At 59.2% G+C, this 12,332-nt stretch overlaps 1 protein-coding gene across 3 annotated transcripts; it reads left to right on the top strand.

Annotated features, from left to right (window-relative positions):
- The first annotated feature begins 1,883 nt into the window (after positions 1–1,883).
- Positions 1,884–12,211, top strand: CPSF1 (cleavage and polyadenylation specific factor 1). 3 transcript variants are annotated; one of them, XR_013763748.1, is made up of 37 exons: positions 1,884–2,126; positions 4,352–4,379; positions 4,458–4,591; positions 4,717–4,797; positions 4,882–5,033; positions 5,126–5,272; positions 5,392–5,531; positions 5,611–5,721; positions 5,799–5,892; positions 6,010–6,097; positions 6,173–6,295; positions 6,394–6,445; positions 6,520–6,614; positions 6,680–6,754; positions 6,829–6,909; positions 6,997–7,086; positions 7,191–7,301; positions 7,377–7,518; positions 7,594–7,772; positions 7,886–8,022; positions 8,090–8,264; positions 8,341–8,547; positions 8,663–8,752; positions 8,843–8,986; positions 9,066–9,218; positions 9,943–10,059; positions 10,128–10,218; positions 10,290–10,374; positions 10,455–10,596; positions 10,682–10,834; positions 10,910–11,086; positions 11,167–11,233; positions 11,303–11,350; positions 11,431–11,586; positions 11,705–11,793; positions 11,867–12,005; positions 12,082–12,211. XR_013763748.1 is itself a non-coding variant. In XM_079139282.1 (37 exons), the coding sequence occupies exons 1-37, from the start codon at positions 1,983–1,985 to the stop codon at positions 12,127–12,129; spliced, it is 4,323 nt and encodes a 1,440-aa protein (XP_078995408.1). In that variant the 5' UTR covers positions 1,885–1,982; the 3' UTR covers positions 12,130–12,211. The 3 variants fall into 3 exon arrangements, 2 of the variants coding, with proteins under 2 accessions (XP_078995408.1, XP_078995407.1); XM_079139282.1 differs by having other exon boundaries at positions 1,885–2,126; positions 7,889–8,022; positions 11,664–11,793; XM_079139281.1 differs by having other exon boundaries at positions 1,885–2,126; positions 11,664–11,793.
- The last annotated feature ends 121 nt before the right edge of the window (positions 12,212–12,332 follow it).

Here is a 12,332-nt window from a genome sequence, read left to right as displayed (position 1 = left end):
TCACATTCTGAGGTGGAGGTTAGGGTTTCAACATATCTTTTTGGTGGACACCATTCAATCCACAATACCCCTCATGGTCCAAAGCTGCCAGGGCTTTAGTCATTATGGGCACTCTCCAGGTAAAAGAAATGGGATAGGAGAAGAGAGCAAAGAGATAAGAGGTCCAAGGGCATAAGATCCAGTCTGTCATTCACTTGGTATCACAGTTTCACAAACAGGACAGCCAGAGGCTTATCTCAAGTTCTACAGGTTCACGTGTGCTGGAGGGGGAAGACACTGCCTTCAGGAACCAATGCAGACTGGGCAGGAAGGACCATGTCTGAGAGCTCCTTGAGTTGACACAGTTCCCAGGAATGGTGGGGGACAAAGAAGCCATACGCTCCAGCCAACTCTGAGACACTGATTCTTACCTCAGCATGCCGAAACTGGGGTTAAACCCAAGGGTGCTTTATTACCGAGCCACATCTCCAGCCCTTTTTTATATTTTATTTAGAGACAGGGTCTCACTGAGTTGCTAAGTTGCTGAGGCTGGCTTTAAACTCACAATCCTCCTGCCTCAGTCTCCCAAACTGCTTGGATTACAGGCATGTGCCACAGCACCTGGCCTCAGCAAAAAAATTTTTAAGAAACTTCACCAATCTCCCAAAAGGCATTGAGGAATTACCCTCTTTCTTCTAAACCCAGCTCACATTACTGAACATGCCAAGATGGCCAGTAGCATGGGGGATAGTTGCAAAAAGCCATGGGCTGGCTGGGCACACACCTGTAATCCTAGCAGCTTGGGAGATTGAGGCAGGAGGATTGCAAGTTCAAAGCCAGCCTCAGCAGCTTATCGAGGCCCTAAGCAACCTAGCAAGACACTGTCCAAAAATAAAAACAAAAAGAACTATGGATGTTGCTTACTGGTTAAGCACCCCTGGGTGCAATTTCCAGTAATAAACAAACAGAACAAAACAAAGCATCCAGGATCTCCCAGCACATTGCCTGCTTGTGCTATGTGTGTGGGGTGGGTGCACGAGTGTGACCTGGACAGCAGGAGGGTCCCCTAGCCATGGCCCACCTTGCAGGGGCTTAGTGAAGTCTGGAGGGCAAGGGCCTCTGATGGTGAAGCTGAGAGCCCTGAATCTGCCAGGTTGTGTGCTGGTGGCCCCATTGTCCCCCCGTCCATGATGATGAGATGCTCCTTTCTCAGAACCTTGGGCCACGGTCCAGCCCACCACTGACCTTCCCCACAGTGCCTCCCAGTCCCCCTCCTCACTTTATCTCTCATAAAGAACAGGCCACCGGGCAGGTCTGCCTCCACCTTCCAGCCCCAGTCAGCCCTGAGATGGGGCAGGGAACATCCCGCCTCCCGGGAACTCTGCTTCTTCTGTGTCTGGCTCGCTCCCTGAGCTCCTGATTCGTCTGTAAGGGCTCTGCCACCTGACAGGCCTGCTTGAGGGGTTCTGCGGGCTCTGCCTGTCTATTATGGGGTGTCTGAGGTTGGAGGATGCCTCCCTCCAGCACTTTGGCAATACCCCGTGCCCCAAACAAAAACCAAACGAAACAAAAAAAGTAGACACCCTGTGATGTAAGAGCCCGGACTGCCCATGAGTCCGAGGAGGTAGTCTTTCTTAACACATTTTAAGGGGCTTGGAGGTGGCTCAAAGGCCACTATCCGTCTGGGGATCCAAGTGACGCCAGTCCCCTGCTCAGTGATTGGGCGGCGGATTTGGGCGTGGCACGAACATGTTTCCAAGCCTTTCTCTGGGGTGTGATTACACGCTCTTTCGCTTGACCTCTAGGATTGAGGTGGGGGAGCTGGGGCCGCGCGCAGGGACCCTCTCGGCCGCCAGGGGCCGCTGCCGCCCGCCGCCGCCGCGCAGGCGCAGGAGGGCGGAACGCACGGCTCGGCTTCCGCGCGAGGCCGGATCGCGTCCGCTGCCGTCCCGGTCCCCCAGTCGTCCCCGGCGGCGTGCGGCGGCGGCGGCGGCGGCGTCACCATGTACGCGGTCTACAAGCAGGCGCACCCTCCCACCGGCCTCGAGTTCGCGATGTACTGCAACTTCTTCAACAACAGCGAGCGCAACCTGGTGGTGGCCGGGACCTCGCAGCTCTACGTGTACCGCCTGAACCGCGACGCCGAGGTAGGCCCGCGCCGCCCGCGCGCCGCCGTGCTCGGGTGCGCCGCCGGCGACCGCTGCGCCCGTCGCGCTTGGTGGCGCCGAAGCGCCGGGAGCAGCCCACGCGCCCGCGGAGGAGCCGCCGCCGCAGCCACGCACCGTTGGGCCCTCCTGCAGCCTGCCGCGCCGCCGGGAGGCTGGCGGGCCCTATGGCGTGAGCCCTGGCCGGCCTCGCATTGCCACCCTCCCGCCGCGGCCTCGGGCCGAGAGCGGCTTTGTCGGTGTTTGGAAACTGCCTCCCCGAGGCGGAGCCGAAGAACACGCCAGGCCGAGGCGCGGGGCTGAGTCCGCGCGGGGACAGGCTACTGGCAGAAGGGGGCGCCGGGCCGCGCTGGTTGCCAGAGCGACGAGGGTCCGACCGAGAAGGCTTCTCCGAGGAACAAGGCGGGCCCGCCTGCGGAGCGGGACAGGTGTCCGGGCGGAGGAAGCCGCCGCCTGCTCGTGCGGGCGGGCTGCGCAGAGCCTGGAGCGGCCCGCGAGGGGAGGAGCCTCCCAAGGGTTTTGCGTAGGGGCTGACCCGGCGGAGCGGGCTGCACAGCCTCCCGTCCCCTCCTGGGCACCTGTCCCACCGCAGGTGTGTTTAACGTGCAGCGCTGTTGAGGTGTACGTACATCACCAGGCAGGCAACACAAAAGGACGGGCTGTTTTAGTGAGCTCTGTAGTCGAACACGTTAAAAAATGCTTAAGCCAGGCGAGACTGCTCATGCCTGTAAACCCAGGAGCCTGAGACGGGAGGATTGCAAGTTCCGGGCCGGCCTCACGAATTTAGCGGGACCCTAAGCAACTTTGTGAGACCCTGTCTCAAAATAAAAAGAACAGGGCTGGGGAGGTAGCTCAGTTGGTGGAGTGCTCATCTCGCAAGCACAAGGTCCTGAGTTCGATCCCCAGCACCGCAAAAAAAAAAAAAAATAATAATAATAATAATAATAATAAAATAAAAGAATAAAAAGAACATAAAAATGACATGTTTTGAGATCAGTACTTGACTTTAACGTCAAAATTTCAGTCAAAACTGAAGAAGAGGTTTTTTGTTGTAAGTTACTGAACCCAGGACACTCTACCACTGAACTGCATCCTTGGCCCTTTTATTTTTATTACTGTTATTTTTACATTTTGAGACAGTCTCACTAAGGTTTTGAGCCTGTCCAGTTGCGTGCACTACCACAGCCAGCTGAATGAATTCTTGCAAATAAATACACATAGCATAACGTCGGGAGAGCTTTTTTTTTTTTCTTTTTTTCTTTCTTTTTTGTACTGGGAATTGAGCCCTGGACCTCACTCAGGCTTGGCAAGTGCTCTATCACTGAGTTAAACCCCCAGTTTTTTATTTTTTATTTTGAGACCAGGTCTCACTAAGTTTCCCAAGCTGGCCCTGAAATTGTGATCTTCTCACTTCAGCCTCCCTAGTCACTGGGGTTATAGGTGTGCACCAACACACCCTGCTAACTGCATCTTTGATTCTGTTTTGACAGTGGATTTTCAGGTTGATCTTTGAAAGATTCAGACAATTAATTTGAACTTAAATAGTCTTCATTACCTGTTGTAGTGGACTTTTACTAATTAGAAGTTGTTACATCATTTTTTGTTGTTGGGTTTGTTTGGTTTTTTTGTTTTTTTTTTTTGTTGTTGTTGTTGTTTGGTACTAGGGATTTAATCCAGGAGTGCTTTACTGATGAAATTCACCCCCAGCCCTACTTATTTTTTACTTTGAGGCAGGGTCTCCCTGAGTTGCCCAGGCTGGCCTCAAACCTGTCTTAGCCTCCTGAGGGTTAGGGTTATAAGTGTGGCTGCCATGCCTGGCTCAGCCTCATTTCGACCCTTGGAGCCTCCCAGTGGCTGCAGCACCTCATCTCTGGCTGGAGTCTAGTGCAGCCTACACTGTGCCTGGAGCAGCACTCTCAGGCTCAAGTCTGGGTGCGTAGCTGGGCAGGTGTGGGGGCAGATAATGAGTGCAGGCAGCAGGTATTGGCTTCTGGGGAAGCTTTGAGGCAGAGTCTTCCTGGAGAGGAGCCCGAGGCCAGGCTCAGGGACATGGGTCGGTGAGGGTGCTCAGCTGTCTCCAGGACACCTAGTGGCAGGGACCAGCCCTGGGTGAACTTTTCCTACTCTTTCTCAGGGCTGTGTCTCTGGAAGAGGTGAGGCAGCCATGTGTGTGGCCCCTCACTGCCTTCTCTTCCTACCCCTTCCAGGCCCTGACCAAGAATGACAGGAGCACAGGTGAGTACAGGAGTGGCCACCCTGGGTATGTGGGTAGCCAGGGCACCATCCAGATCTGACCTGCTGACCCTCTCCCAGAGGGGAAAGCCCACCGAGAGAAGCTGGAACTGGTGGCCTCCTTCTCCTTCTTTGGCAACGTCATGTCCATGGCCAGTGTGCAGCTGGCAGGAGCCAAGCGTGATGCCCTGCTGCTCAGCTTCAAAGATGCCAAGGTGAGTGGTACTCCTGATGGGGGGTGGCAGGCATGGGGCAGGGAGTGGGGGTCAGGGCTACGTAGGGGCCTGCTGGCACCCCCAGGGTGGGCGGGGGCAGACACAGTTCTGACCTCTTCCCTCAGCTGTCGGTGGTGGAGTATGACCCGGGCACCCACGATCTAAAGACCCTGTCCCTGCACTACTTTGAGGAGCCTGAGCTTCGGGTAGGCTAGCCCAACGACCGACTCCTTCTTTCCCCTTCCAAAGCTGCCCGTGGGGTCTCCTGGCTGATGTCCCTCTGTCCCCAGGACGGCTTTGTGCAGAACGTGCACACGCCGCGAGTGCGTGTGGACCCTGACGGGCGCTGCGCAGCCATGCTCATTTACGGCACCCGGCTGGTGGTGCTGCCCTTCCGCAGGGAGAGCCTGGCTGAGGAGCACGAGGGCCTCGTGGGCGAGGGGTGAGTGCTGGGGGTGGCTGTGGGTCTGAGGGGCCTGAGAGCCTGGGTTCCCCTCTGGGATGCCCCCGCTGCTGACATCCCCGGCCCCCCAGGCAGAGGTCCAGCTTCCTGCCTAGCTACATCATTGACGTGCGGGCCCTGGACGAGAAGCTGCTCAACATCATCGACCTGCAGTTCCTGCATGGCTACTACGAGCCCACCCTGCTCATCCTGTTTGAGCCCAACCAGACCTGGCCTGGGTGAGGCCCAGGGATGCCCTCTGTGTTTCATCCCAGCTACCCTGGGCAGAGGGGACAGGGATGTGGAGTTCAAGGAGAGGGTGGAACTGGGTGCCTAGCTGACCTACCTGCTGCTCCAGGCGGGTGGCTGTGCGGCAGGACACCTGTTCCATAGTGGCCATCTCGCTGAACATCACACAGAAGGTCCACCCTGTCATCTGGTCCCTCACCAGCCTGCCTTTTGACTGCACCCAGGCCCTGGCTGTGCCCAAGCCAATAGGTGAGGAGGGCCCAGCAGTGCCAAGTAGTCCCTGGGGCAGACGCAGTGAGCCTGCCCACCAGCCCGTGTTCGCCTCCAGGTGGGGTTGTGGTCTTTGCGGTCAACTCGCTGCTGTACCTGAACCAGAGCGTTCCCCCGTATGGCGTGGCTCTCAACAGCCTCACCACAGGCACCACTGCCTTCCCGCTGCGTGAGTGTGACTGGCTGCGAGTGGGCGGGCTGTGGATGTGGCAGGACCTCCAGGTGGCCTGACCACTTTCCTCACAGGCACTCAGGAGGGCGTGCGGATCACTCTGGACTGCGCCCAGGCCGCCTTCATCTCCTACGACAAGATGGTCATTTCCCTCAAGGGTGGCGAGATGTGAGCCCCTGGCCCTGTCTGCCCTGGGACCCCCACATTCCCTCCCCTGCTCACTCAGCCCCTGCCCCCCAGTGCCCGTCACCCCCAGCCCTACTCAGCAGCCTGCCCCACCCACAGCTATGTGCTGACACTCGTCACAGATGGCATGCGCAGTGTCCGTGCTTTCCACTTTGACAAGGCAGCTGCCAGTGTCCTCACCACCAGCGTGAGTAGTGGAGGTGGTGGAGGTCTTGCCCTGGGTCCAGGTCTGTCCTGCTCTCACCCTCATGTCCTCCCTCAGATGGTCACCATGGAGCCTGGGTACCTCTTCCTGGGCTCACGGCTGGGCAATTCCCTCCTCCTCAAGTACACAGAGAAGCTACAGGAGCCCCCAGCCAGTGCTGTCCGTGAGGCTGCCGACAAGGTGGGCGCTCATGGAGGGTGCCTTGGGTCTGCCTGGCCACTACCCCTTGGTGCAGGACGGCCTGGAAATGCTGCTCTTCTCCATCTCCTGCCTCACAGGAAGAGCCTCCCTCCAAGAAGAAGCGAGTGGACCCCACAGTGGGCTGGTCAGGTGAGGGTTGGACCAGTGGTTTGGGGCCGGGGCTGGGAGCCAGGGCCCGGCTAAGTGTGCTGTATGTGCCACAGGGGGCAAGTCGGTGCCACAAGATGAGGTGGATGAGATTGAAGTGTATGGCAGTGAGGCCCAGTCAGGCACACAACTGGCCACCTACTCCTTTGAGGTGAGACTGGGGACAGCAGTGGGTGCCTGCCCCCTCTGCCCACCTGACTGCTGCTGTGTCTGCAGGTGTGTGACAGCATGCTCAACATTGGACCCTGCGCCAATGCTGCTGTGGGCGAGCCTGCCTTCCTATCTGAAGAGGTGCCAAGGGTCTGGGCCTGGGGGCTGGGGGCTGGAGCATGGCTGGGACAGCATCTTTACCTCCACCTGTGCAGTTTCAGAACAGCCCTGAGCCAGACCTGGAGATTGTGGTTTGCTCTGGCTATGGGAAGAATGGTGCCCTATCAGTGCTGCAGGTGTGTAGGCAGTGGGGGAGTGGGGGGAGGTGCCTGCTAGTGGGACCTGAGGAGGCTGACCCCACTCCTACCCCGTCTTCATTCCAGAAGAGTATTCGGCCCCAGGTTGTGACCACCTTTGAACTTCCTGGCTGCTATGACATGTGGACAGTCATTGCCTCTGTGCGCAAGGAGGAGGTAGGTGGTACCTGAGGCGATAGTGACTGGTGGCCGGTGGGCAGCTGGGTCTGGTGGTCATGACCACCATGGCTCTCTGTCCTCCCCATCCTTGGCCCTTGCAGGAGGAGACGCCTAAGGCAGAGGGCTCAGAGCAGGAGCCCAGTGCCCCCGAAACAGAGGATGATGGCCGAAGACACGGGTTCCTCATTCTGAGCCGAGAAGACTCAACAATGGTGAAGGGTGGGGTCTAGATTTGGGGTCTGGGGGTCCCCCTGGGGAAGGGTACAGCTCACTACTGTTTCCCACAGATCCTGCAGACTGGCCAGGAGATCATGGAACTGGACACCAGCGGCTTTGCCACACAGGGCCCCACGGTCTTTGCTGGGAACATTGGGGACAATCGCTACATTGTCCAAGTGTCACCACTGGGCATCCGCCTGCTAGAAGGAGGTGGGTGGGGAATGGGGAAGCAGGTCCTGGGCAGTGCGTGCTGACCTCCCTGGTCTGACCATCCTGTGCCCACAGTGAATCAGCTGCACTTCATCCCAGTGGACCTGGGTGCCCCCATTGTGCAGTGCGCTGTGGCCGACCCCTACGTGGTCATCATGAGCGCTGAGGGCCATGTCACCATGTTCCTGCTCAAGAGTGATTCTTATGGCGGCCGCCACCACCGCCTGGCACTGCACAAGCCTCCACTGCACCACGTAGGCCTCACCCTCCGTACCTGCTGTCCCTGCCCACTGCCCCCCACCCTGCCCCTGCTGTCCCTGCCCCACTGCCCCCCGCCTGCAGCTGAGCCTTGCCTCACTCCCTGCAGCAGTCCAAGGTGATTACACTCTGCCTGTATCGCGACGTTAGTGGCATGTTCACCACTGAGAGCCGCCTGAGTGGGGCCCGTGATGAGATCGGCGGCCGCAGTGGCTCAGAGGCCGAAGGACTGGGCTCAGAGACCAGGTATGCAGGGGGCTGGGGTGCAGAGACCTGGTCGCCGTGGCAGGTTCAACACGTCTGTGCTCTCCAGCCCTACAGTGGATGACGAGGAGGAGATGCTGTATGGGGACTCCAGCTCCCTATTCAGTCCCAGCAAGGAGGAGGCCCGGAGGAGCAGCCAGCCCCCTGCTGACCGAGACCCTGCTCCCTTCCGAGCAGAGCCCACCCACTGGTGCCTGCTGGTGCGGGAGAATGGCACAATGGAGGTGGGTGAGCCTATGTGGCCTGGTAGTCCTGGCAGGATGGCAGGCCCTCCCGGCACTGACTGCTGTCCCCCATCAGATCTACCAGCTTCCTGACTGGCGGCTGGTGTTCCTGGTGAAGAACTTCCCTGTGGGGCAGCGGGTCCTGGTGGACAGCTCCTTTGGACAGCCTACCACGCAGGGTGAGGCCCGCAAAGAGGAGGCCACACGCCAGGGGGAGTTGCCCCTGGTCAAGGAGGTGCTGCTGGTTGCCCTGGGGAGTCGTCAGAGCAGGCCCTACCTGCTGGTGAGCACCCTTGATGCCTGCCCGAGGCTGGGTCCTGACCTCGCAGCCCTCGTGGCTTTCCCCTGTCCTCGAAGCCCAGCCCCACCTCTGTGGCCCCACCCTGCCTCACTTCCAGGTGCATGTGGACCAGGAGCTGCTCATCTATGAGGCTTTTCCCCATGATTCTCAGCTTGGCCAGGGCAACCTCAAAGTTCGCTTCAAGAAGGTGCAGCTGCTGGGCCCTTTGTGGGTGCCGTGGGGTGGGATCCAGGCTGCAGGGTCTGAAGAGCCTGGCGTTCGTCACTTCCTATACTAGGTCCCACACAACATCAACTTTCGTGAGAAGAAGCCAAAGCCATCCAAGAAGAAGGCAGAAGGTGGCAGCGCAGAGGAGGGGTCTGGGAGCCGGGGACGTGTGGCCCGTTTCCGCTACTTCGAGGACATTTATGGCTATTCTGGGGTAGGCAGGCAGCTTTGCTTGGGCTTGGGAGTGGGGAAACAGGACCTTACCTACATGTTCTCATTGTACCTGTCTCCAGGTGTTCATCTGTGGCCCCTCACCCCACTGGCTCCTAGTGACTGGCCGGGGGGCTCTGCGGCTGCACCCCATGGGCATTGATGGCCCCATTGACTCCTTTGCTCCATTCCACAATGTCAACTGCCCCCGAGGCTTTCTGTATTTCAACAGACAGGTAGGAAGGCTAACCCTGGCTGCTCCACTGGCACTGATACTGCCCTGGCAAAACCAGGCACCAGGGACAGGGGGGACCCTTAACTGCAGCTCATTCCAGAGAACTGGAGATGAGTGTCTAGAGGAGGGTAGGGCCGAGGAAGTGGAATCTGGGGCTTAATGCTAGGAGGTCTAGAGGCTGGAGCAGGTGGCAGTAGAGGGCAGTGTCACTGCTTGGGACATACCCTGAAAGCCCTGCTCAGGAGCCACTCTGGGTTGGCTTCAGCTCCATACTGCACCTTCACTGCTGTGTAACTCTGAGGGAGGCACACACTTTTCTGGGCTTGTGTTCTCATCTGTGCCACACGCATGGCAGCGGTGAATACCTGAGTCACTCAGGCACCTCGGTGTTGTGTTTCCAAGGGGCTGATGAACTCGGCCTGTCCTTGGATGGAGACTGTGACTAGCAGGGGTTCCCTCTGCCTGGTTTCTGCAGTCCCTGGCATGGCCAGTCTTGGGCTTACTTGCCTGTTAGCCTCTAGTATCCTCTGGGTGTGGGCTCCCATACCCTGTGCTATGTTCCTCAGTCAGGAGGATGGACAGGAGCCTATTGATAGAAGGCAAGGGGTCTGATCACCAAAGCTGCAGCCCTTCCTGACCATCCCCAGACATGGTGACCCTGGCCACGCAGCACCCTGGGGAGGTCTGTGGCCCCAGGCCTTGCTGACTGTCTCCACCCACCCCAGGGTGAGCTGAGGATCAGTGTCCTGCCTGCCTACTTGTCCTATGATGCTCCATGGCCCGTCAGGAAGATCCCGCTGCGCTGCACAGCTCACTACGTGGCGTACCATGTGGAGTCCAAGGTCTGCCCCCTCCTCCCCAGGCACCCCTCCCCAGACACATCAGGTGTGTGACACCCTTCAACCCCCAGGTGTACGCCGTGGCCACCAGCACCAACACACCCTGTACTCGCATCCCACGCATGACTGGCGAGGAGAAGGAGTTTGAGGCCATTGAGAGAGGTACATGCCACCAGGAGTCGGCCGGGCCATGCCCAGGGCTGGCTGTGACCACCCCTTCCTTGTCCCTGCAGATGACAGGTACATCCACCCCCAACAGGAGGCCTTCTCCATCCAGCTCATCTCTCCAGTCAGCTGGGAGGCCATTCCTAACGCCAGGTGAGTTTGGACCCAGTGGGGGCTGCTTGGTGGCAGCAGGGCAGGGCTGGGGTGTCCTGATGCAGCCTGACCTTGTGCAGAATTGAGCTGGAGGAATGGGAACACGTCACATGCATGAAGACAGTGTCGCTGCGCAGTGAGGAGACTGTGTCCGGCCTTAAGGGCTACGTGGCTGCTGGAACCTGCCTCATGCAGGGGGAGGAGGTCACATGCCGTGGGCGGGTAAGCAGCCAGCAAGTGGGGACAGGCAGCCCCTGACATCCCCTCTGCCATCCCCCCTGCCACCCATGTCCCTTCGCCCTGCCAGATCCTCATCATGGATGTGATCGAGGTGGTGCCCGAGCCTGGTCAGCCCCTGACCAAGAACAAGTTCAAGGTCCTGTATGAGAAGGAACAGAAGGGGCCTGTGACCGCCCTGTGCCACTGCAACGGCCACCTGGTGTCGGCCATTGGCCAGAAGGTATGCCACTATCCCTGCTTCCCTGGGTCTACCTGCTCACCCTGCCCACTGTGCTCACCCCCTCCTGCCCCCCAGATCTTCCTGTGGAGCCTGCGGGCCAGTGAGCTGACAGGCATGGCCTTCATCGACACCCAGCTGTACATCCATCAGATGATCAGCGTCAAGAACTTCATCCTGGCTGCGGATGTCATGAAGAGCATCTCACTGCTGCGCTACCAGGAAGAGAGCAAAACGCTGAGCCTGGTGTCCCGGGTACCTCACGTGGCCCTGGGTACAGGTGGGAGCCAACTGAGGCCCCTCCTGACACCCCCTGCTTCCCTCCCTGCCTGCAGGACGCCAAGCCCCTGGAGGTGTACAGTGTAGACTTCATGGTGGACAATGCCCAGCTGGGCTTCCTGGGTGAGTGGGGTCTTGGGGGAGTCCCAACTCAGGGGTGGCTGGAGCTGACTCTGGGTCTTTGTTCCCCAGTGTCTGACCGAGACCGCAACCTCATGGTGTACATGTACCTGCCAGAAGGTGAGTGGCTCCCTCCCTCACTTCTGCCAGGCTGGGTGCTGGGCACTGGGTAGGCAGTGATCTGAGTTCCTCTGACCCAGCCAAGGAGAGCTTTGGGGGGATGCGCCTGCTGCGCCGGGCAGACTTCCACGTGGGTGCCCACGTGAACACGTTTTGGAGAACGCCATGCCGGGGGGCCACTGAGGGGCCCAGCAAGAAGTCCGTGGTGTGGGAGAACAAGCACATCACATGGTTTGGTGAGTTGGGGGTGGAGGGAGAGGGATAGGTGTGTGGGGGGGTTGGGGGTTGACCCAGCTCACACTGCCTCCCCCAGCCACACTGGATGGCGGCATCGGGCTCCTGCTGCCCATGCAGGAAAAGACCTACAGGAGGCTGCTGATGCTACAGAATGCACTGACCACCATGCTGCCCCACCATGCTGGCCTCAACCCCCGTGCCTTCCGGTGAGCACCCGCCAGCCTCCCGGCCCTGCCCACCCTAACGAGTTGCCCTGACCTCCCACACCCACCTCCCCAGGATGCTGCACGTGGACCGGCGCATCCTACAGAATGCTGTGCGCAACGTGCTTGATGGGGAGCTGCTCAACCGCTACCTGTACCTCAGCACCATGGAGCGCGGGGAGCTGGCCAAGAAGATTGGCACAACCCCCGACATCGTGAGTCTGCCTGCCACTCCTGCCCAGCCTGTCCCTGCCCCACTCAGTCTTGCCCTGACTGCTCCTCACCTTACAGATCCTTGATGACCTGCTGGAGACTGACCGGGTCACCGCCCACTTCTAGGCATGTGGATGCCAGCCACCCCTGCACACTGCCTCCCACCTCTCCCCCCTTTTGTACAAAACAAGGAAAACAGATTGTTTGAGAGGAGTTGTGTGGTCATTGCTGGTCAGTCAGAGCCCCACAGTGCTTCCCCCAGTCCCCGCGTGCGGGCCATGACTGCTCCATGCCCATGGTGGGCAGCACCCATCTGCCTAATGTCAGTG

The sequence above is a fragment of the Sciurus vulgaris genome (genome assembly GCF_902686455.1).
Source record: "Sciurus vulgaris genome assembly, chromosome: 1".
Lineage (NCBI taxonomy): Eukaryota > Metazoa > Chordata > Mammalia > Rodentia > Sciuridae > Sciurus > Sciurus vulgaris.
This window is presented reverse-complemented; position numbering and strand designations above follow the sequence as displayed.

Excerpts from the sequence above, each read along its gene's own strand:
- CPSF1 (XM_079139281.1), top strand. The coding sequence starts at position 1,983 with ATGTACGCGGTCTACAAGCAGGCGCACCCTCCCACCGGCCTCGAGTTC. Across the intron at positions 5,722-5,798 it reads CACCACTGCCTTCCCGCTGC|GCACTCAGGAGGGCGTGCGG; the intron begins GTGAGTGTGACT and ends CTTTCCTCACAG. Across the intron at positions 11,351-11,430 it reads GTACATGTACCTGCCAGAAG|CCAAGGAGAGCTTTGGGGGG; the intron begins GTGAGTGGCTCC and ends CCTCTGACCCAG.